Source organism: Leuresthes tenuis, unplaced genomic scaffold (assembly GCF_036924035.1).
Source record: "Leuresthes tenuis unplaced genomic scaffold, fLeuTen1.0.hap1 SCAF_2, whole genome shotgun sequence".
NCBI lineage: Eukaryota > Metazoa > Chordata > Actinopteri > Atheriniformes > Atherinopsidae > Leuresthes > Leuresthes tenuis.
Genome location: NW_027325356.1, coordinates 22762519 through 22787878, shown reverse-complemented (window position 1 = coordinate 22787878; position 25360 = coordinate 22762519). Strand labels below are relative to the sequence as shown.

General features: G+C 38.2%; 2 protein-coding genes across 2 annotated transcripts in view; both read right to left on the bottom strand.

Moving 5' to 3' along the window:
- The window catches only part of mybpc3 (myosin binding protein C3), a 37108-nt gene extending 23085 nt beyond the window's left edge, over nt 1-14023 (bottom strand). The window contains exons 1-12 of the mRNA XM_072380712.1: nt 13915-14023; nt 9988-10257; nt 8319-8459; nt 6878-6955; nt 6462-6610; nt 5975-6092; nt 5817-5865; nt 5145-5183; nt 2560-2619; nt 1762-1788; nt 381-544; nt 149-281 (exon numbers count right to left, since the gene is read on the bottom strand). Of these exons, the coding sequence (XP_072236813.1) occupies nt 149-281; nt 381-544; nt 1762-1788; nt 2560-2619; nt 5145-5183; nt 5817-5865; nt 5975-6092; nt 6462-6610; nt 6878-6955; nt 8319-8459; nt 9988-10257; nt 13915-13939 (1253 nt within the window). The 5' untranslated portion in view covers nt 13940-14023. The remainder of the gene's footprint in view (nt 1-148; nt 282-380; nt 545-1761; nt 1789-2559; nt 2620-5144; nt 5184-5816; nt 5866-5974; nt 6093-6461; nt 6611-6877; nt 6956-8318; nt 8460-9987; nt 10258-13914) is intronic.
- Nucleotides 14024-15702: 1679 nt separating this feature from the next.
- Nucleotides 15703-24861, bottom strand: spi1b (Spi-1 proto-oncogene b). The gene is made up of 5 exons (XM_072380711.1): nt 24465-24861; nt 23856-23946; nt 22502-22698; nt 20271-20421; nt 15703-17063 (listed from the first exon to the last, which is right to left on the bottom strand). The coding sequence occupies exons 1-5, from the start codon at nt 24504-24506 to the stop codon at nt 16750-16752; spliced, it is 795 nt and encodes a 264-aa protein (XP_072236812.1). The 5' UTR covers nt 24507-24861; the 3' UTR covers nt 15703-16749.
- Between the last annotated feature and the right edge of the window lie 499 nt (nt 24862-25360).

Genomic DNA, 25360 nt, shown 5'->3' with positions numbered 1-25360 from the left:
GTAACGGCAAGGCAGGGAATTTGGTGACAGTGAGCCAGAGGTAGGAGAAAGAAAAGGGAAAAACGGTCATAGTTGAGAATTGCTGGTCTGTGTTGGACGAATGATGGACAGGTACAGCATGTTTTATGGATTTAAGGTGAATTCAAACCTTCCAGCTTTTTGAATTTCTTGTCCATTCTTCAGCCACTTTACCTCCACATCTGCATTGGCAACCTCAACTGCAAGTTTCATTTTTTGTCCCTTTGATACCTGGTAGGCTGGGTCCAACTTCTTGAGGAAAGCTGAGTTTCGTTGGATAAATAAAACAATAATCAGTCTTTAATATTGAATTAAGGCAGGAATCGATAAAGGGATGTCTGTCCCAAGCACAGCTTGCCAACCTTCACTTTTCTTCTCGTCTTTCTTCATTTTCTTCAGCCTCTTGAGCATCCCTCTCAGATCGGTGATGCCATACTGGAAAGCAATCTTTTCGAATTCTGAAGCAGGAGCATGGCAGAGAATGTCCCAGACATCCACATCAGGCTCAGATTGCACATGAACAGCTCTATAAACATGAAGCAGCAAAGCAGCAATATTAAAACCAGGTAGAAAACACAGAACTTTAAATTTACATCATGAATTGGAATTATAGAAAGCGTCACTTGAATAGGACAGCACTTCACTTATTCATGTTCAAATAAATGTTACAAAAAGAAATAGTTTTATTTAACATTTCAGTGCATTGTTTCCTCTTTGGCCAAAGATCTAATGATGTGAACTAGAATAATACAATTGTTCTCCTACACAAAATATAATTTAAGTGAAGCTGCATTATAATTGTTTTTGATGTTGAAGCCTGTCGCTTTAGGTGGTCATGGCTTTTTAAAAAAATCATTCTTGCTCAAAGATCTCTGATCATCAAGTTGAAGCTAATTATAAAGTTATAGCTACTCATTTTCATCGAGCCAGACACAAAATGCTCAACTACCCTATGGAAGCTGTGCTGGAAGTGTTACACATACAATAAAACTATAAGGTGCTTAGATTTAACTGTCCTACCGCATAGAATCCTGGAGCCTAAAACTTCTTACTGATCTGATAGTGATTTTCAGTTTTCTATGTGAGCTGCTCTTTGTGTATCAGTTCTCTTTCTGTTGTCTTGTTTACTGTGAGACTACTTCTAAGCCTGACTGGCAGGAGTATGAAGTGCTTTAAACGAAACTCTTGTTGCTCTTGAATTCAAAGAAATCAAAAGAATGAACTGATCTTAAGCATCTGATTGACAGTCAGGGTAACGCAACTGTAAATAAAATGCTGTTTTGTGAACGCACATTATGAGTGATTAGTTCTTTTAACATGCTTTGTAGGTAACGCTTTACAATAGAAGTGTGTTAATTAACATTTGATAATGTCATACGCATTAAATGACAGGTAATTATCAATGTGTTTATATTGAGTTTATAAATATAACATTCGTTAAGCAGCATTAACTGAAAGTCTAGCAATACAGTAATATGCATTAAGAAACTGTTAAAGTTGTGTAACTGAGAGTTTCATGACAGATGTTGACAACCTTCTTTATGTAACACTCACTTACATGTGAACATTGTTCATGTTTTTCAGTGCCAATGGAAATTCCATTGAGTGATTATGAGTAAAGGAAAACCACTTTTTTTTCCTGTTCTGCTTTTTTAAAATATTTTAAAAAATCAGTATATTTAGTTAATTGTTGTCATGCAAGTTTTCCTGTAATACCGCGACAACATGTCAGCAGTTTCTTACCGATTTGAGGATTTAAAGAAACTGCTGCTCATTCAGAGGTTGAACCCAAGAGATAAATATGGTAAAACAAACCAAACAAGTAAAATCACAGCAATTCAAAAACAACACCATCAGCAGATCAAAAGCATATTTCAAATGTGGTTTTTAAGCAAAGTACATGTCAAAACCGAGATTAAACTGCACTGAAACTAACCTATGCGCATAACAAACATCAGTCAAAACACATAAAACATCAGTTGGATTGGGTTCAGACATGACATCCAGTTTTCCTGTGCACAGGTGATAATGGGTATGTGCTGATGGTGAGTAACACAGAGGCGATCATTGTGTTGGGAAGGAGGCGTTGTGTAAAGACGACAAACTTGGCACAAAGAAAGTGATCCCAGTAACTTTATGCATGTACTAAACAACATACGTGTTTAACATTAAAATAGTTTAACTTTATGCAAACTGATTCAAGATGGATGATCAAACATTACGTCAAAGAAAGGGCTGAGTGGTCGGGATAAGAGTGGGATGAGATGGTGTGAGAGGATAGGGTGATAGGTTAATAATATGGTTTCTCACTGACAAAACAAATGATGAGCATCACCCTGACTTATCACTGTGCATTGAGAGTTTATGTTCATGCTACATGCCTTAGTGGGTCTTCATTCCACCTTTTAGTTTGAAAAACATGGAGGTAGCTTACTCTCTGGAATGATGGGAAAGTCCAGAAGGAAGAGACAGATTTAGATTAACAAAATGGAAGAAAAGTTTCCAAATATCTGATTATTTTATGAATGTGTAATTACTTACCTCTTTTTCAGTAAGGCACTGAAATCCAGCTCTCCTGAATCTTCCTTTCCATCTGTACTACTGCAGAAATCACAAAACATCAGCGACACAGTAACTCGCTTTTTCTCTTGATTTCTCCGAAGAACGGACACATGCCAATACAACACTGACATGGTCTGTTTCAAATGAAACTGTCCCGTTTACTCCTGCTCCAACATGCGAGCGTAGAAGGATGCTGAAGGGCACAACACAGCTGGACATACAATCTTCTTTCTGGAAATGGAGTTACTGTATCCTAAGGTTAGGCTGAAATAAAATGAAGACATTGGATGGGAAAGAATCGCTCTGTAAAGCTAAAAGGAAATGAAGGACAAAAGAAGCAAATGTGCAGGCAGATGTTTTGCTGGAAGGACAGGTGCTGCTATGTTTAAAGAGACATTGTTGTTTTGGGAAATGCCGTTAGTTACCACCCTGAGGTTTGTGTGTTACCTTTGCAAAAAAATTAGGGAGTCCAATAATTTTTGAATATAATCAGCATGGTCCCTTTTATCTCAATGTCATCAGCTAACAACTTGTGGTTTCAACAAGTCCTTCAATCAAAATGGCAAAATAGGCTGTTTGTTCATACCCTTCAACAGGACCCATAGGAACATCCTCTAACGTATCACCCCTACAGGCAGCAGGAGGGAAATATGACTCGTATGACCGTTTCCACATCGTAGCAAATATAACTCAAAGGTTTCCTTTAACAAGCCACAAAGTCCTCAAAAGGAACTGGAGGGGCGTTGGATGGATGTTTTTTTCACGCAGTGCTTCCAGCCAGCGCTAATTGTTTAATTTCAGGATTACATTCAGTCAATAACCAATCACAAAATCTTACTAAAGGCCTTGGGATCCTGGTTGGATTTGGCTATATATATATATAAATAAATAATAATCTCAAGATTAGACATTTTGATCATTCACATGCAGTGGCATGTAATTTACCCTTATTGTCCGCATGACATTAAGTCCTCTAAGTCATACAACCATGTTAGTTCTTTGTTCATAGCCTTTAACACGACTCCTAAATCATCCTGCAAAGTACCACTTCTATGAGCGACAGAAGACAATGTCAACACTTTGCTTTAGGAAGCCACAAATTCCTCATCAAGAGGAATAAGGGGAGGTGAATTGAGCAGGGAAGTGCAATCATGGGCTTTTGTGTGACGTTAGATCGAAACAAACATACGCTGGTCAATAAAACAACACCGTTTCACTAAAACAGTTCCTGGTGTGGTTTAGGCAGTAACATTACTTGGTTAGGGTTAAAAGCAAAACAGTGTTAAGTTCATATACTTTCTTTTTAGAACCCGGTTGTCACTTTTGATGACACCATTTTGATGGTTGCCATGACTGCTACTTCCTGGTTTGGTTTAGTCTGTAGCATTACTTGGTTAGGGGCTGAAATCACAACTACCCAATAGGGTTAGAAAATTATTACTTTTATGGCCGCCATTTTTACTCCTTATATGTAGTTTGAAGAATATGTGACCAGTAGAGGTCACATATTCTTCAAACGCAATTACTGGCCGTATCCGCCTAAATGAACAAAGGTTGCATGAGCAAGCACTGGGTGGTCTGTACAGTTTGGTCATTTCTTATAGTAAGTTTCTATTACTTTGCTACTTTGAAGCTTTGCATGCCTTCACCTCCCCCTTTAAGTAATTAGGAAATGTTTTCAGGCTGACATGGCATTATTTTGAATGTGGGGGTGACTACATTCACACTTTCAGAGTATTTCCACCTCTATTGAAGAGTTCTTCCTACAAAGGATGACATTTCCCAAAAAATACCAAACTATCTCTCCAAGTCATGAGCAGCAGCAAACATCCAAGCAAAAACAATACAAAAAACTCCAGGTTATAGAAACACAAAGTCACTTTCCAATAGAGTCTTGTCGCTTATCAGTGGGATTAAAGATAAAGACAAGGGCATAGATTTGACTCTGTGTTTGTCTCCCGCCTCTGATCCGACAGCAGGATTAGAAGGTGAGTCCCTTGTTTATGTGGTGAAGTTACAACATACCATAGCTGCACTTCCTCTGTGTGGCAACCCCCCTGGAGGAGTTCAGAAAAGCCGGTGTGTCTTAGCACATCCTGCACTTTCAGTGCAATCAAACCACCATCAAATCTCACTCTGCCGGAAGCTGTTTGTGCAGCTGGCTCTGGTGTTTTGATTGAGACACAGGAGGAGATCAGAGAGAGCTGACCGACATAAGTGCACATTACTTAACAGTGTACTCAACCAAATCTTGACATTTGTGCAGTCAAAGGTCATCGCAGTCCAGACTGATTAAGTTTTGGATTAAATTTTAAGTCCTCTTTAGATGTCTGTTTAGCTCTCTCATGGTCTTCCTCCTGTGGTTCTCTTTCAAAACTCTTCAAACTGGAGGCTGAACCATCCACAACACTGGTTTTGATTGACTCGAATGAAAAGAAGAAACAGGCCACAGAAGAGAGAACAAGTCTCTGATCCCAGTCCAGATTTCTATCTTCTTTAACAATCAGAGTCCTCAGAGTTTGAAAAAGAGCCTCTGTTGTTGGAAAAAAAAACACTTCTACTACCTTGTTCCTGGTCCACCTTTCTTCTTACCGGCTTCACTCCTGATAGGTTAGCATTTCCACAGTTATTGTTCATACATAGCAGGATAGCAATCCACTTTACTTCAATAGCAACTGTATTTGTGCTTTTAAAAAAAAAAATTTAGATTCAATATGCAACATGAAATTTAAGATGAGATTTGAAAAAATACAGAAGTCTCAAAAGCAAAATGCGAGGATCGGCACTACAACAGAGAACTAGATTTTTCTGACATTCTTTTCATAAAAACGTACATTTTCAAGTCAGTTTTTATCAACAGTGCCCTATTTAGGACAGAAAGGATGCTTTTGCTGGGACAAGTTGGAGCCAAACTTTATGTCAAAAATGACTGAACTTGTACCTCACTCTCACTACTTTGATTCTTAGATTAATCTTTTTTTTTCCTCATTTGAAGCCAGAATAATTTCTTAACCACTGTTTGCTTCATGTAATCTAAGATGGTTTCCATAATCCCTGTAAAGACAGGAGATTGAGTTTCACTTTACAACTGTGTGATATTATTGAACACTTTAAGATACAAAAGTCAAAATCTTAGTGAGCAAATTTTTGCTAAATGCAACTGAAAACAGTATTAAGTGGTAATGAAACAAATAATCTGCACAACTGAATCTTAATGCAGTTTTTAAGTAACTTACGTGCGTCTAAAAGCTGCTCTGATGTCCAGGCCTTCTTGAGCACGAGCCTCTGAAAGGTAGAACAGGTTCATCAGTCGTTGGGATGCATGACAGTCAGTGCTGCAACTAATCCAAAAACATTTTAGGCAACAGTAATGGCTGACATAAACAACACTCACCGTGCACAGTTAATTCAAAGTTGCAGCTGTCAAACTTGTCCCTGGATGAAACTTCACATCTGTAAGCTCCAGCGAAATTAGGCTTCGCAGCAATGATTTGCATCTCAAATGTGTACACCTGCAAGATACAATATTCACGACTCAACATCTCAACCTAAATGTGATGTGCTTCATACTTGCAGTTTGTAAAAGGCTATGAATCAGTTTTTGCATTGTTGTGAAGAAAGCAGCTCTTGTTCACATTTCTTTATTCGCTTTATAAAATATTTTGATGTGACTTTGCCTCAATGTTACCTCTGAGATGACAGGTTTGGAGTTCAACATATTATCAGGAGAAGTACCTGAGACACTAGAACTTTGAAAATACTTTTTTTGTTGCCTCAGTGTAAAATGTCAGACTTTGTTGCACATTTTTATGACCAATATGAAGAATCTGCCAAATTTCTGAGCTTTTTAAATGAAAGCACACAAAAACATAACTTTTTACCTTGGTGTTACGGTCGTACGTCTCTTTTAGCTGCAGGTGTTTTCCAGACTTGCTGGCGAGGTCCATCCACTTCCCCTTGAACCATTTGATGGTGGGTTTCTTGAGCAGTGACTCAGCATTCACTTTAGCCACAAATGTGATATTTTCACCTGCACAAATGAAGAATTTACTCGCTTCTTTAGCAACTTTGACTTTTTGTTTGTTGTTTTCATGTCCTTTACAGATGAAGTTTATTTCCCACATTCATAGGATCCTCTTTTCACATTTACAAATAGCTTGTGTTTGAACTGAATTTACATCAATCCAACCCTTTGCATAACAGTGGAAATACTGAAATGTAATGGGTAAAATGTTGTTAAAGAAGAGCCACCCAGTACAAATACATGTGAAAATGATTGTATTGTGAAACAACTCACCCACAGTGACCTCTCCACTCTGAGGTTTCTCTGTGAAGAGTCCAGTCAAGTCTTGTCTTGTGTCTGGATGTTGAGCATCTGAAAATCCAGCAGAGTTGAAATAGAACACCTCAGCATGAAGTTATCTGGTCAATGTTAATTTTGAAACGAGCATATCATGAGCTTGGAGCTCATACGACATTTAACCTTAAAATTTTGTCTCATTCAAGACACTTCGAGTAAATTGCAGAAAGTAAATCATTTAAAAATGGACCTCGCATTTCCCCTTATAGGTGCTGAAATAGTTTTGGAAGAACAAAATGCATTCCCTGCTGAAAATACAGTGTGTATGCTGACAGATGGACGCTTTTGCCTATCCACAAAGAGCAAAACCGAATATTTGGTTTAAATATTAATCTGAAAAAGCACAGGAAAAATAAAAAATTTGAATACCTTATTCGCTTGAATAAGGTAAAAAGTTAGGCGCACTGTTAAACTTCAGTTACTGTTGTGAATTAGCTGTACTTTCTTATGAGAAAATACAAAAGGTTTGAAAAAATCCTTTCTGATAATAAAAAAAACACTTAAAAGTAATCATTCACCACAGAAAGCAGTAGTATGTGGCAAAGACAGCAGGTCGGATGGTGAGGCCCAGAGTTTATGGAGTTTTTGACATAGAATTGAAAACATGAAACAAATGAATGGTCGACAGCCCGCCAGCTGACCCTTGCTTTGGATTATTGTTTTGCGTCCTGGGCCGTATGAAGAAGACTACATATAGTGTTTGTGGCCAAACTGCAGATGAGGTAAAAGTATTTGACTATGAGTTTGCCAGTCAAGTATTAGTGCACGGTAGTCTAAGCTCGGTTTGCCGGGTGTGCCAGTGCCAGCTCAGGCTCAGTGCTGTATGATCTTTCTTATGGTAAAAATGTGCTTCAAGGGTTATTGAGAGTGATTTGTGTTCATGTTTACTTTGTGTGGCAGTGCAAAGCTGTAACATCAATTTAGAAAAAAGCACAGTCCTCAGAGGAGATGAATGGAATAGAGGGGCTCACTCCTCTCTCTTAAACCGGCTGCTATGATAAGAGCTGTAAAACCATGGCTGAGATGGGAGCTGTAGTATTTCACATGTTACACATGAATTCCTTTACACTTACTGTGAAGACACCTCAATCGTTCACTCTTACTATCCGTGCCCCAAAGAAAATGAAAATTTCAAAGCATTTTTTACATTGCTCTTCTCTTGTTGCTTACATTAAATGCAAAGAAACATCTTCCTGTTGCTATTTTTACCTCAGTGAGGACATTAAAGAGTTAACATTAAAGGCAGCGATGCTCAACGTCTCATGTGTAAACATTTCAAAATCCCTTGTTTTTGGCATGCTCATGACAAACAAAGACAATGATAAAATGGACATCATTACATGTAAAGACTAAAGAATACTGGGAAGCAATAACTTACCTTCAGCTGGGTGAGCATCATGTGCAGGAGCAGGAGCAGGGGTTTCCTCTTTTGCAGGAGCTTCTGTGGGCACAGCGGGGGCCTCTTCTGGTTGTGCAATAGGCTCCCCGGCTCCTTCAGCGGGGGCCTCAGCTTGAGCTTCTGTGTTATCATTAACACAGAGATATCCAGGTACAAGTGAGAGATGAACTCCAATGATAAAGAACTTGGTGAAATATACTACACCCCTGCAAAGTTTAATTTACATTTCTGCACGTTCCCATTTTATGACACTTAAGACTTGTCCTCCATTTAACAGCCTTTCAAACAACGTTTTGTTATGATAAAAATGTTCCTGGCGAACATTTATCTCCTAAAAAGTACTTTTGTTCTTATCACTTCTGAGTGGCTTTCTAACTTTCCATGTTCCATGTTATCAGCTGCCTCTCATGCCTGTCCTCAGTGCCAGTCAAGTGGTGGTTACTCACGAGGAAATAATGTGCTGGTGTGGGGGTCAAGGTCGTCAGACAGACAGAGTGAGGGTGGCTGGGATATGATCCACAGACAGCTGCAGCCAGGCACTTGCACCCCACTGAGCACGCTAGTCTGCTGTCTTTCTCCAAGATTTGTTCACACCTTATCAAATTCAAACAAGCTCGGCGGAACACACTGACAGACTAACGGCACAAATGTTGTTCTGTGACATGCTCGGCACACACTGCAGTGTGAGTTAAAGTGACCTGCTGCTGAACAAAATGTGAGCACACCAGTGACTAGCTTAAAAAGAATGGTTGGACTTCTTGGGATATTTTCACAAATGAGTTATAAAAACTTTACTGTATATAGAAATAGCTACTGTTTAGATCTGTGCTGTCTGGAAACTCATCACACACACATAGAGGCAACAGGCCACAAGACACAGACCATAGGACAGCACATGCCTAACAGAGCACACAAACGGGATGTTTCTTAAGATTTAATCCATAATGTGTGCTCTACTGCAGATATGATTTAGTGTTTCTTCCTATTGCCTTTCGATTTTAATTCACATCTTGTATATAAACTGTTACCACAGATCGGCATTTAAAAGCTACTCCTCTTAAAACATGATCTTTATATGCTTTGTTTTAACCCAGGAGACTTTGCTTTCAGTTGTGACCAGGACAAAAATTAGCACAGCAAAGTGGCAGTACAGTATTTAGTGTAGCTCCCTTAATATACCCAACACTTGTAATAAGGAGTCTTCACATACAACTGATATTGACAAAAAAAACTGAATTTCATAGTCTGAGATAAAAGGTGTAAAGTAGTTAGCCTCAGAGCCAGTCTATGTGTCAGCTACTTCCACCAATTTCCGGTCTGAAGGTTAAACTTTGCTGTGAATGTAAGTAAAATATTTAACTCATCAAACATTTCTCAGCTGCAGAAGAAGTTGCACATTTCCCAAGACGTCCAACCAAAACTTAAAGCCAACAAAACTGATAAAAAGCTGTCTCAGAGGTTTGGTTAAAGCATCAGAGGGCGAAGAACATGGTGCAGAAATATCAAACACAGGCAGTGCATCAAGTATTTTCTGCGTCAGTGGTTTTCTGAATGGAGTGCTCTGCTTTGTGCTTGGTGACGACTACACAGCCTTTAGGTGGACGAGCGGAGATCTCAAATGCACAGCAGCAGCTTCAAAGTCTCCCACCTGGCTTTGATATGACCCTCAGCTCAAACTTGACTTTCGAACCACCAGCAATCACTGCATAGACATTGGCATCTTCCTTGGTGATGGCTCTTATAGTGAGGGAGTGCTTGTTTCCATCAGCTGTGATTACATATTTGTCACCACTGGCAATATCCTTTGAGTTGCACTGCCATTTCACTTTAGCATCAGCCTTCTCGGTCTCAGCTTCAAAGCTCAAGGAGGACCCCTCCTCTGCCTCCTGAGTCTTTGGTTTCTTCGCAAATGCTGAAACTGAAGAGGGTGGGTTCAAAATATGTAATATGTAATAAGTTAACCCCTTTGAAATGTATGAGTTTTTTTTTTTAAACTAATATGCTGTTACGGTGCAATCAAGTCGTCTTCAGGGATTTACACAGGTACCATGATTCCCCAGGTTTCCATTCACTAGTAAAGCAAATCTGAAGCAATCTTTCAAAAAATCCAAACAAAAGAAATGCGAATGTTTCAAAGTTTTCATAGATGGGTTTGAAGCAAATCAATTAGGCTGTTGTGTCACCTGAGTGTGGCGGTGTAGGCCATGTTGCTAATGGTTGTAATTCAGTAGAAGAAGCAGTTTTCTTGTGTGGCAAGTAAAGCGCTTACCTCGAGGACAAACAAAGCAGTAACAACAATTGATGGAATCTGGGAGGACAGCAGTCAGTCATGTAAGTTTATTGTTTGTCATCTCAGACTGGAAACATCTGGTAAGTCACATAACGTCAGTCTTTGTGAGGCAAACTTGTTGTCTTATTTAAATCAGGATACCGAATCAGGAATCAGAACATATATACTTATTCTGTTTAGGATTCTTTTGGCTTCTTCTTCTAAATGAATACCTGCGCATAGGCTTCAGTGGTGAGAGATTGGTCATGCTGTCCTGTCTTGCTTATATAAAACTAATATCAAGGTTGGGGCCAGAGAGGAAGGAAGAAAGATGGATGGTGGCATTCATCATTAGCTGCACATATTAAAATCTATAGTACAGTCTGTAACTCATGTGGTGGCTGTTTGAAAGCCTATGGAGAGTCATAAAAGTAAATGAAAAAAAAAAACCCTTATGATGCTTAAGTTGACAGAAGAAAAGTAAGTAAAGGACTAAAAATGCTGATCATCACAGTTATTCATTTTTACTCTTCTAATCAAGTAGTTTAATCGATTAGAACAAATGTAAGATATTATTTTTTGAAAATAAAGTGTCCAAAAATATGATGTCAGAGAGTCAAACAGCAGAGGTCAAAGCAAAGACAATGAAAGAAACATCAAGAGCGTTAACAAACAATTATTGTGTAATAATGGCACAAGATTGCACAATCATGCACAAATCAGTGGCAGTAACAAGCATTGTGTAGTAATCTATGAAGATAATAATACACCATCACTGTGGAAAACCCCTCATTGCAAGTTTGTATGAAAAAACTTTAGGTCTTAGGTTTTCTGCTTTTTGTCCAGTTTGGGAAAGCTCTTAGTCATGCTCAGCAATGTTACACTCAACCACTTGTCTTTTTCAAAGAGGCTTAAAAATAGTGTAACTGACAGCTCTGACACAGGATGTGTTTAACACCAGCAGCAAGTCTTTAGAATCGTGACGTTTATGTTGGTGTTTTACAGGTGCATGCTTTGCAGGTTTGAGTGTGGAGCAGTTCAACATGATATTGTAAAAAAAAAATTATGTGAATAAAACTTGTTGCTGGATGACCCAACAAGCGGAGGTTTAAATATAGGGTGTGCACTGTGTGTAAGGGACGATTCAATGAGGCTGGAAGGGCTTCAGTTGCGGCAGGTATCATAATCCAGGGATTAGCCATACGCTATTTTTATTACTCTGGAGGCAGACAAAGAAGAATGACGTGCCCCTTTTGTCAAGTTGTCATTCATGCTGCTGTACCTTTGACACTTTTAGATGAGTTTAAACATCAGAGTGACTAAGATTCCTCTCAGGTGTCATTTTAGTCATGATTTTAGTAAACAAACTGCCAGTAAACTTCATTTCAGCTCAGACAGTTTTTTGCTAACTACACTATATTAGAAATGATATCTCGGTGTCGTAGCTAAATGTCAAGATGACATAATTAACTAATGTTATTTAAAGTTTACTCTCAACAAAGCAATAGCTGGCATGCTGTGACGCAAGGCTTAAATACAACTTAGACTGACAAATCTTTGTTAAATGTCAGGTAAGGATCAAACTTAAAGTGACACACAAATAAAAATGCCTAATACTAAGTTTGTTAATTGACTTCTAATTGTTGAGTACACAAGCAGCCAAATGGGTTTACTTTGTCAAAATTCTAATTCTTCTTTTAGGGCTGGGAAATTACCACTGATTTGTGAGTTTCATTCAGTCTTGATTCACTGTCCATTCAACCACTAGTGTGATCTGGTTTCAGCCATTTTACCAATTTTGTGGTGAGTAAAAGACAAGAACAAGAGGCTGACTTTGTCATTCAAGACAGTGGTGAAAGCTTTTACTATTAATAACTACCTCACTGACATTATTTATTCATAGGCAATGTTTGGGATGAGTTGGTATCTACATGTAAGATGAAAAAAATGAATAGATAAATAGTATATATACATTTATATCCATTTTTGTGAATGGTTGAATGCTAAGATTTGCAATATTTTGTTGTCAGAATCACTTGAGAAATTATAACATTCGGGGAAAGCTAACTTAAACACAAACAAACTCAAACCAACTGGAAAGACACCAATGGACTGAAATTGAAAAGAAAAAAGAAAAAAGCACGACATCAACAGCAGAGTGTTGATAATGGCTTGGAGCAAAGCTACAGGCTCAAGATTATCATAACTGCACAAATCCGTCACTCTAGAGGTCTTAGCACACACGAGCTGGCCATTTGGTCACCACTGTGTCATCTGATATGTGAGATGTTGGCCTTCTCGCTCCACATGCAGCCATTCATTCTCAATGAAGAGCGCAAACAAAAACTCTGGAAAGTCATTTGTCAAGTCGGAATCCCATTGAACATTTTTGGATCAGTGGATCATTTTGTGAATGCAGTGACGCTGGAAATGTGACCGCATCGAGTTCACATTCAGCGATGAGTCCACCTGGGTCGAATCGATGGGAGTTCATGACAAGACCAAAGAGTTTCTCACTGGAAACACTTTAACTGATGACACATAATTGCATGTGGTATGTTCTGATTTTGGCCCAGGACTATGAATGTTGGTACATCACATTACTGAGAAGCCTGTGGCATCTTATTAAGCCATGGAGAATATTTGAATTAGAGGAACTGGATACTGTAGATGTTACTGTACTTGGTCTACTGCATTGTCGTGACTTTATTTTAAGATGCTGAAACGGGATACACTTTACCAAGAGCCCACTTTTGTATTTGACTCAATACATTTATAGATACTCGTCATGTAAAAAAAAACTTTTTTTTCTTTTGTTTTTAAGACATATTTTTTTCTGTTTAAAATAAGTTGCACCCCAGGTTTTTACTATCTGAATGCCCAAAACGTAACTTTAATTGTGACTAAATGACAGAAGTAATGCAGTGGATACATAATGTAAAAAAATAATTTACATGTATAAAATGTAAGTATCGCATTATAGTGAAGTTAAATGTGATATCCCTTCTCATCATGAAAATGATGTACATGCAAGTTCTCAAGCAAGCCATGTGATAGTGGTTTATAGTTTAAAGGCTGTTGCCCCTAATTTTTCACACTCAGTAAAGTAAGTAAAGCTCAAGCAAAGTTACATTTACAAATTGCCTTAGGTTATGAACACAATTACAAATTTAAAGGTACTGTATGTGAATTTTTGAGGGATTACTTTGTGGAAAACAAACAGAAGGTCTGAAAACCAGAAAGTCAATATGATATCAAGAGTTGCAGGAGCAAGTAAGATTCAAAGTTGCTTAATAGGACACTTACCTGTTTTTTTGACAGGCTCTGGCATCCTGAATGATCTCCTATCCCTAACAGTGTGTTTCACTGTTCCTAAACAGTCTGCTGTCTTTGTCTCTCTGCCTTTAATAGTGCTCCTGTTTCCAAACAGCCTCCCCTCCTTTCATGAACCATCCCACCTCTCCTGCCATTTTTTTTCCAGCCCTAACACAACGTCTAAAAAAACAAACCACCCACTCCTTCTCCCCCATCAAAGCTTGCCCCATCCCTGCAGTAACCCAGCCCCTGCCACTCCACCCTGCCCCACACCACCCCCTGTCACGCCTGACCTTTGGCTATATTTCAACCATCCTTTCCTCAGCACCTCGTCTCACTGATAGGCCTTGAGAGGGAGGGGAATTGATGCAAGGCAGTGGTTAAATTTAGAACTTTGAATCCAAAGGAAGTGTTCGCTCTCCACACATCTTTGCTGCACCCTATCACTATACATCTGAGTATGACTACTATGTTTCATTGTAAAAGAGATGAAGGTGTTTTTCACTCTGTAACGAGAGAGTCTTCTGTCTCCAGATCCCCTTCTACAAGCCACAGATTACCCAATGTCCTCTTTTCCAGCTAAAACTCAGTTATAAAGATTGATGTTTAAAGTGGCATGGCAGGGAAACTCTCAGTTATTCCTGCATGTCATACTATATACTGTACTTCACTTTATTGCTATATACTACCATAACATACAGTCATACCTATAATAATATACTGTGCTGTACTTTATTGTGTTCCTACATTATACTGTCATATACTTTACAGACACTAATGTACTACTATTATACAATTATTAAATTAAGTATTATATTTACAGCTATCTCTCTTTAATATAGCATGTATATATATACATGAAGCATGTGTATATATATATATATATATGTAAAATTCTGAGTCATGTATATATATATATATATATATATATATATATATATATATATATATATATATATACATGCTTCAGAATTTTATGAATACATTATTAGATGCAATTAATTTTATGTGTCTAAAATTAGATTAATCATCTGGTTCTGTGTTGGGTTCAACTGTACTTTATCTTTCTGTTTTGTTTTGTGTTGTTTTCTATGTGAACTGAATCTGGCCCTTGTTTGCTTTGGGTTTGAGTCACAATTTGACCATTGTGGGGAGCTGTTGGCTCTTTACATCAGGGGCATCAAGGGCTGTGGTCATTTCATATTACACTCTGCACTGCGCAAGTAAGCACATGCTATTTCAGAATCAAAGTTAGTTTTTATTGTTGTATTCAATTCAATTTGAGGAATCTAGTGCTTCTCATTTCGTCAAACTGAATTCCATCAGTGATGTTAGTTTCTAGAGTGTTGTTAAGTTATGACTTCCTGTTTTTCTGTTAAAATGGAGATGTGGTGGTAGAGAAGTTGATATGAATTTGATAACATTTATTCAGAGAACTTGATAAAAATAGCTTTGTCTTTTTAAACTAGTGAACAAACACCTTTGATAAAGAACCACAAAGAGACACAAAGACGTTACACTCCTCACACCTACTATGAGCTGGTGTCTGCAGTGTGTCAGGATTCACAGGAGGATCTATGTAAGGACTGTGTGACAAGCCACTTCACATCCCCAGCCCTCCATTAACCCCATAGTTCCTCATAGTTTACCAGTTATCTTTGACATCCAGTGAAAGATATCAGACCTCATTCAACAATAATCAACTGTTTGAGTGTCTCTTCTTCTTTTTGCATTTTGACTCTGTAAGTTGAAATCCCCTCTCGGCGAGCTTTACAAATGTTACGGTGCACATGTACCGATGCACAATTTATTTTTCACAAGCAATTCATAGTCTTACACTTTCATTTATTTGTACAATTTATTTCTTATAATGTAAGTAACTGTCGTATAAGGCACGATATATTATCTAATCACAGTGGAACCTCAAAGTCAGTCCATCTCATCAATGACCTTTTTGTGTCTCCAGGCTGTTTTAAATACAAAATTGCATGTAAATATGCTATACACACACAGTAGATTTACCCACAATCAAGAGAACTTATGCACGTCCAAACACAAGAGGTGTGAACACAGTAGAAAGAATAATGAGGCCCACTGAGATACAACAGTACAAGAGCCCAGGAACAACATGTCCATTGCAAAAATCATCTCTCTTAATGGCCCTGCCCATAATAATACATGACTTTACATCTAAATAAAATTCTTACAGGTGAGTTATTAAAAACTCCAGACATATACAGTTGATGTGGGCTTCTCCCTCTGAGGTTTTGCCTTGTATCAGTCCTGACATTCTGATAAAGCCAATGAACAATAACCTCATAGAAAAACACACAGAAAAGGAAAAGAAAAGAAAAAAATCCCACAACATAACATGAGCTACACAGACTTAGAACTGAGAGCAAATATTTGGGAATGTTTATTAAACTAGATCTTGTGGAGTTTACTGAGCACTATAACTGTTAATGTTCATGATGGCTTGTAGCAGTTTTGAAGATGCACGTCACTGAACTGGTTTACATTGTAAAGAGAGGTTCTTGCGTCATCTAGATCACCCTCACTGATTAATTTTATTGAATGTATTTTTTATACTTGTTCCTGAATTTCTCTCCATGGAGCTAATTCAGAACATTTAGCTGTGAATTGGGTCTCATCAACTCAAAACTCTTTGGGGACTCTGAGAGCCTGAGTCTATAGTTCTATTCAGCATTTTTTCCAGATGACTGCTCCCACTGTACAGCAGTATTAGTACCATTCATATAATGCTATGTGCCAGATCAGGAGATTTGAACAAGCACCTAAAGTTATACCAGAATTAATCTCTCCTGCCTACATGTATGGTTTTCTCTCCAGATGACTCTTTCCCAGAACCTCGTCACTGAACTGATATGTCAGCTTCTTCTTGATCTTTTTCACCTCTCCAGTTTTACCATAGTTACGTAAGGCACGGGCCATCTTCTGATAGGTCATTTTTTTGCGGTTTCCTTTCTGGATTCCCCAGCGGTGCGCGAGAGCCTCCTTGTGTTTGGAAGAAAATTGGAATGTCCCCTTCTCTCTGTCCACCCACCAGATACTGTCCTTCATGTCACCGTTCCTTAAAAGGTCCAGCAGGAACTGGTACAGACGTATCTTCTTTTTATTGCCTTTGGAAACACGAAAGCATTGTATAATCAGAACTGACTTTAAATACAGGTATACATAAAGTAAAACAACTTGTATTCTCATTACTTGTTTGGTCATGTGTAGAAACAGGAAATATCTTTTCGTTTGATTAAATTTCCATCCACAAAATCAGTTGCACAGCATAGTAAGAACATCAGTCATAAGGCAATTCAGTAAAAATAAATTTTATTCTACTGTACAGATTCAGAATATACTATATTCGGCCTCCTTTAGGATCTGTTTATCTTTAAACTCATGGCCAAATGGAAAATAGTCACTTAATTGCTGCTGCCTCAACAGGTGGCTTCAAAGCAGTTTGCACCTTCCATCAGAAAATTATAAAAGATATGCAACACCTTGTTGCAAATACTGAAGGACTTAAGCTTTTTCAAGAAGTACAGTCTGCTCTGTCCCTTCTCGTCGACAGCTTAAATGTTACATTTCTAGTTTTATTGTGTTGTGAAGGTGAACTCAAAGCTATCTATAGTCCTCCATTACCTCCTCTCCCAGAGTAATTATAGTTTTTTGCTTGTTCCTTGTCCTCCTAAAATCCACGGTCATCTCTTTTGTTTTATATTTAAGATGAGACAATTGTTCCCACACCATGTCACAAAGTTTTTGACTAACTCCCTGTGTGCAGCTTCTTGTCTGTAATGATTGTAGAGTCATCTGTTTCTGGAGATCACAGAACCCTGAGTTGTACTGGAAGTCTGGAGTGTACAGATTGAAGGGAAATGGTGAGAGTACAGTCCCTGTTGTGTTCTTGTGCTGCTGACCACCTTCTCAGACACACAAATCTTCAGTCTCACAAAGTGTGGTTTGTTTATCTCGTAGTTGATAATCCTGGCGATTACGGACGCATCCACATGTATTTTCTGAAGATTTTTAAATAACACTGCTGACTGAATTCTATTAACGTCACTGGAGAAATCAAAGAACATAATCCTCACGTGACTGCCTGCTTGGTCCTAATGGGAGTGGGCTCACTGAAGGAGGTAGATAATGGTATCCTAAACACCAACCCCAGGATGATAAGCAAACTGTAGTGCCTCCTGAAAGGTGTTCACTTGCCTACTGTAGTGAGTCAATAACAGTCTCTCCAGTATTCTCTTGATGTTTGGGCAATTGCTCTGAAGTTACTGATTGCTAATGAATGTCATTTATTTGGCACTGAAAAAAGACAAGATTCCCTTGCCTTTTCCCTGACTTGGACTAACACATAGCTGCTCTGCACATGCCTTTAGGACCCTGAGACTGACACCATCTTGATCCAGTTCAGTCTCTCCAGCTGTTTCTTCACCTGACTTCTGGAGATGGACAAGCTATAGGGGGAGGCAGAGTAAGTCAAGGTAGCCTCTTTTAGACATATTCTTTCAAGCCCGGGACTGATTAGCCTTTGTTACTCACCATGTTGTTTTAAAGTAAATAGTTGAAGCAGGGGTTTGAACTTTTACACTTGAATAGGATACATTTTTTATTTTCTCTGATGGGGCAGTTGACAAATGTTGGGAAGTTGGAAGTGTTGCAGCGAAGGAGAAATCTCCAGAAATCGCCATGAATGTGTTGGGATGCTGTGTTTGTAGCCTGGCAACAACTGAACTGATTATGTCACAGACAGCTATACACCATTCACCGTTAACTGAATAATACTTGTGAACTCTCTCGGTAGATAAAATAATGTGCTATAATGTGCGCTCCAAACTTGTCCCCAAACTTGTCCCTTTGACTTTCCCCATGGTGTTAAACAGAAGAGACAATTTAAACTTCCTCTGCCTATTTCTTCGTTTTCTTCTTGCTTTGGAAGCTTAATCAGCTGCTGCTGTTTCTAAACAACTCCTCCACTGCTGTAGCAACTCATCATAATTGATGAAAAAGGTCTAAAATGTCTGAGGAGAAATCACTCTAGCAGCACAGACTGTAGGCCAGTGCAAAAAATTCTTTCAAAAATTCTTTCTCATTGATTCAACAAATACAAAAAATATATAGTGTGTTAGAGATGGAGTCAAAAGTACTTAGAAAAGGTGGTTAAAGTTTGGAAAACATCATTACTTGATTGACCCTGTAACAATGTATAGCATCGAAATATTGTTTTTATGGATTACTGGCTGCCATGTCCCACCCGCCTGGGCAAAACACTCAAAAAATCTTTACACTTTCTGATTATGCAGGCTAGTTGTTTAGTAAATAATCAAAGTAAAATTAATGAAATACTGTAATTAAGAAAAAAAAAAAATCTACTATCAAGGTGTTTTCGTTCCCACAAATAACTGACTGGGTCTTAGTTTAGTACCAGATGTGAAGTGAGCCCAACCAACAAAAAGGCAAAAAAAACAAAACATGGTGCCCCAGGTATCATGCAATGACTGGAAAAGGTAGATTATGTTTTAACCACTTGACAAACCCAAACTGTAGACTCAGCTGGTCCCGGTAAATCTTAAAATGGCTAGAAGAGTCCATAGCAAACCATAGTTAACTTCAGAGAAAAGGGCACCTCCCAGAACTATGACTCCCACTGATACTGAGACTCTGAGGCACAATGAGTCAACATCTATTCAACAAACATGCTGCTGACTGTCACATTCATGCAGATGTGCAAAAGATCACCACACTAATCTCAGACATGAAGGCGTGTCATTAGTAGGGGTCATTTTCCTGGTATATAGGCTTTTCTTGGTTCCACTGTCCTGTATTAAATCCATCCTAAATTAAAAAGCCCTCCCTCTCTTTTCATGGTCCACTTCCACTGAAGATGCAAGACCAGCAGTGTAACAAACTGTTGTGCAACTAGTGGCCCATCCTGAAAGTTCAACTTAAATTGTCAGCAGAACATAAAGCTGACACAACTCAATGACAAAACTCCAAAATGTTAATGCAAGGACGACGACACTCATTCACTTTACAGAAAGAAGCCTTTGTAGAAGATCTTTCTCTACCAGTTCATGGTGGTGGTGTCGTGTCATACTAGCATGCACTCTTCACTGCTCAACGGAGAACTAAAAGCAGCTGACATGTCATTAATACCAGTCATCATTGTTGTCATCATGGAATCTTAGGCAAGTGCCGTGACTTTGCACTTTTACAGACAAAGCAAACAACCTGGATGGCTGAAAATCTTCACTTTGCCAATGACTCTGAAAGTAGTAAGATACAATACACATACAGTCTGAAGTGGCATCACAGTTCCTTACCCAGCTCTGCTGGCATGACATACGGGACTCGATCTCTCAAGCATTCCTCATCAGACACCTCCAGAGGGGGACTTCGTCCTTCGTGCTCGTCATCATCCGAGCTGCGCTGGGACCCGTGTGATGGGAACAAAGTCCGAGGGAAGAACGCTACCTACACGATGTGAATCAAAGATAGTTATTCTCACATCAAAATGTCATAACACGAGCCCTCCCTGTGTGTTGCTCTGCGAACGGTTTGGCAGAACAGCTGCAGAATGCTGTCACGATCTCTTTTTTAAATCAGAGGACAAACGCCAAACTACAACTATATAACTACAACTACAACTTGAGCTTCAGAGGCAACAAGTTTCAGGATATCTTTGACTAAATTTATTCAAATAATGTGATTCATGAAATATGCATGGATTTCCTTCCAGCATCACTACTACCCACCATCACATTTTTTTCCAGCAAAAAAAAAGTTATTTGGACCACATAGTACTGTTCCAGCTATTAGGGAAGCTCAGTTTACTTTAATATAAATTCGTTCTTTTATTTTGATCTCTCAGTATATTAATCAATAAAAACAGTTTTATGGTAGATTTTCCTTTAAATACTATATTTTTGTCAACACAAAATCTTAAAAAGTTACTCTTTCCATGTTTTATAATCCACTTAACGTTTTCAAATAGTTATTTGTGATGTATCTTTAATTTATAGGCTCTAAATGTTTGACCACGTAAGTGTGCTGGTGTTTGAGACTAAGTTGGTTTTTAAACTTAGTCTTTTCAGATAGCTTATGTAGTAACTGGCACACAGTTGCCATTGCACCATTGCACAACATGAAACACAAGCACATCTAATCTCCCAGAAGTTTCTCAGTGTGAGGGAAAGTATTAAAAATAAAATTTCTATGCTTGAGCTGTGATGTGTGGACGCTGCTGTAGAGGTGTGACTGGTGGGGCAAAACTTGTCAATGTACTCATTTCATGCTGTGAAAAAAAAAAAAACAGTCTGTGGTGGACATGTGAATACGTGAACAGTGTCATGTTGTATTTTCGTATCGAATTTGTCGTATTAATGTCTCATAGAGTCTTCAACACCCAGATTCACACACATTGCCCTCACCTTGTGAAAACAGCACTTTTAATTTGTGAGGTGAAATTTCCCTTCTGAAAAAACATGCCTATCACCTGATCTAAAAGCACGTGTGCATTCTTTGCAAAAAGGATTACTGACAGCAAAGATGCAGGCTTTGTTTTAGAGGTAAGTTTCTGTTAAAAAAGTGTTGTTGTTAAAAAGAAATTGTTTTTCAAATAATATGAAATTGAATTTTTCTACAGATAACTCTTGTGTACTGTTTCTGCTTGTACTTTACCTCTTCAGACATTAGGTAAAATATCTATTTCAATTTTGGTCTAGACATCTAACCAAGAAAGTGCTATCGCACTAATCTAATGCATTAAGTCATGTAATGTTTTAAACAATCTATTGAATACAAATGCTTTTGTGACTTATAAAATAGATTGTGTTTGTCTGCATGGCATGAGTTTGTAATGCTGGAGCCACTCAACAAGGAAGTCAGGAGGTTTCATACTGAAAATGTTGATGTGGTTAGACATGCTGAACATAAATGCTGTCCAAAAGCTGAGACGTCGGTTCTAGTTCATTGGTTCACAAACGGAGGGCTGAAGCATGCAGATGTGACTTTGCTGAGCATTCAGAGCCTATTCAAAGAAAATATAGTTTTTAAACTGGAAAAAAAGAGAAAAACTCTAAAATTAAAGTGTTTCTTGTAATTCAGAGATTCACTTCCTGATTTTTGTCTCATGACCTTAAAAAGGCCCCCCACCTCCAGAAATCCTCTTTAAATCCCAACCGTGAGCTGAGATGATATTTTGGGATTTAGAGGTCCAAGTGGAGAATGTGTCGACATCAGTGAATATGGTGCTTCTGCGCAACATTTCTTTCGGATCAATGAGCCAAGCAAATCAACAAAAGTAAACCCAATGCTCACATGGTTTCACCGCCCTCTAACTCTATATTATCAAAAAGTGAGTCATATGACTGATTCTTTCTGCGATCAGTAAAATTAGTACGGCTCAGGAAAGCCCTACCTCAGGTCATTGTTATCATTTCAACAAAGAGTCTTTACAGTCATTATGTGGTTGCCTCTGACTACAATGTAATATATATCTATATATATATATAGATATGTATGTGGGTTAACTGTGGGTGACACAAGAACTTACTTGCTGCTGCAACACATGTGAATGTGCACCTAGATTTGGATCGAGCAGGTTTTCTGGATCATATCGTATGGCGTCGTGTCGTATGAGTCCAGGCGCGTGGAGAGCCTGTACACTCTGTAGCTCTGTGAAGTTGGTCTCTTGGAGATTTTCAAACTCTACAGGGTGCACGTGAGGATGAGGGTGGTACTCCCAGTGATCTAAATGGAGAAGGGGAGAAACAGTGTAATGGCCAAAGACTTTTTTTTTTCTTCATGCCATCGCCTATTTTCTGTCTCAACATTTGCAACACATATCGTTATGGAAAGATAACAGATGTTGATTTAGACTCACACCTCCGCACATAGCTAAGAAAATGCCCCAAAAATTAATTGATGAAGTAGAAATAGACGCTTAGATTCAAGTTTTTGTATAATTTAAAGTAGTCAAACAGCAGAAACTGGACGTAGCAGTATGGTGGAGTTTTAATTTGTTTGATCAGCATGATGCTCTTTCCTGTTTGTTGCCACAGAAGCAGTGTAACTACAGCTGTCAACATTAAATTTGCACTCTTTTTCATACCGTCTTTGGCTGTTTTTTTTGTCGCCAGATATACGTTTAAGAATAAGTGAGAATGTTTAACAAGCCAGCTTTGAAAGTATTAAAACAGAAGAGCACAAAAGAAATATGATAAACAAAATAATAAACTGGATTAGATCAAAAGCCACTCAACCAGTGTAAACTGATAATAGTCATCCTCTATCAACACATTTCTTCATTTGAAATTTTCTACCATATGTGATATAGATATAAGATATCTACATAGTAGATATCAACTGTTTTTATCGAAAACTCCTCCACCCACCCACTATTTCAGTTGTTTTGGTGCAACATTCAAAATAGTACATTATAAGAGAAAGTAAAGTACCTCTCATGTATCAACAAAACCCCATGGGGCGAAAGTTGTTCTATGTCTGTAGTTATAGCGGCCGAAAGAAAAGGCATCTGTTTCCTGTGTTCCATACACCCTAATGTGGTGCGCTCCAGCTGCACACACAGCAGTCTTTTTATGTACAATAAACCAAAAAAGTCTGTGTCGCCACACTCAGCCATGGACATGAAAATTAAAATTTCTTTTTAAAAACTATTCAAAAAACGAGCAGATTTTCTTTCACCTGAAATTCTATAGAAATGAGTTCAGCAGAAATATGCTCACTGTAGTGGATCTAGTACCTGACATTGTTTCAGTAAGTTTAAACAGATTTACCATTAGTTTAAATTCTAAAATGTTTCAAACGCACATATCACCCACTGTTGTGACTCCTTCGGTTCAAAATCTTCCCACATGAGACAAAAGAAAAGTTGAAGTAAAACTCACCTGCCTGGATATCTGCATCTAGTACGTATGGGTTGTAATATTCTGCGATTTGAGGTCTGTAGATGTCAGACTCGTACATTTCTTCGGTGTGCTGCAAGAGAAAACAGTTATTTTTCAGACACGATATGTCTTGAAGGAAAACTTTTGTTCTACATGGTTTATCTGATGCTGATAACACAAACTATATCACTACTCATCTGATCCTTTGAAGTAAATCAATTTACTTTTAAATTGAATTTTAAAAGAAACACAATATCTCTGAATATATCTGCATTCACGTTAGATGAGACAACATTTGTGTTGTAGTAATCAAATTTTTTTCTTGCCTCTACAATTCTGAAACTCTTGAAGTTTTGAGTTTCAATTTCATGTTGCCTGTAGTATAAAAGACGCTTACAGCTTGTGAACTGCATTCACATCTAAGTTGAGACCACATTAAGTCTCTCAGTGTGAAATAATATATACAGTCCACTCTCAGGACTACGAAAGTTTCTTTAATTAGTGCTACATCAAAAACAAACTACTCCAGGAACTTCTTTTTTTAAAGCCTCGGATGCAGGACAGTCTCCTAAGGGTTTAAATAATAAAGTGTAAATAATTTATACTTACTTGAGGGATGAGATAGCTCTCCATTCTGTATGGATGCAACATGGAGACCGCTTCTCCAACGGACCGACTCTCAGACGCTTTGTTGGCAAAACGCTCTCACAACCTTTCAAAACTTTTGTGGCACCATTGCACAATGTTTCAAAATTTCCTCTCACTCAACGAAAACCAAAAATGTCTCCCTCTCTCTTATTGTATAGCATGAGCTTGTGACCTTCGCTTCACTCAGAGGCCTTCAGCTCTGTCAGGCAGAATTAAATAAACGAGGCCTGTTGTTTGACGGAAAAAAATGAAAAAGGAACTTTTAACTTCTGTAAAATTTGTGTGGGTGGGAGCAGTAGAGTGTGTCTGCTAAAGGTTCCTAGCCATTGATGATTTGTCAAGGGAGACCATGAAACTTCACATTTATCAGACTCTTTATACTGTCCCCTCCCTCATCATCCAATCATCATCAAGGGTTTCACACTGACAGTTTCTCCCTCTGAGAGACTCGGGGCCACAATGAACTGCTAAATAAGGATTAATCATGCGTTTTATGTGCCTTTTTAAAGTATGTTTAATATTCTGACAAATTGCAGCATCAAATAGTTTGCTTTATTGTACAGTATAATAGCAATGTAATCTACAGTATAATTGCACTTTAATAATAATTCAAACAATTCACATGTTGTTGTATGTTTCCTGATACAGATGAATAAAGACACTGTATGAGCTTTAATAGTGCAGAATATGTCTTTATCAAAAGTTACATGACAGGCTATTGTATGAAATCTATTAAATGGCTATATGGTAACAATCTGTGCTCACACAGTACCAGTGAGCAGCACTAAGGCTTTATATCATTTCAGAAAATGTAAAAGTTTCGTTAAAAGCTGTACTTGATGATAGTTCATAAGAGA

Bases quoted from the DNA above. Each gene is read 5' to 3' on its own strand.
- spi1b (XM_072380711.1), bottom strand. From the start codon at position 24,506: ATGTTGCATCCATACAGAATGGAGAGCTATCTCATCCCTCAA. The intron at 20,422-22,501 runs GTAAGTTCTTGT...CACATCGTGTAG, and splicing joins CACATGTGTTGCAGCAGCAA to GTAGCGTTCTTCCCTCGGAC. The intron at 17,064-20,270 runs GTAAGGAACTGT...GTGTTTCCAAAG, and splicing joins TGTCATGCCAGCAGAGCTGG to GCAATAAAAAGAAGATACGT.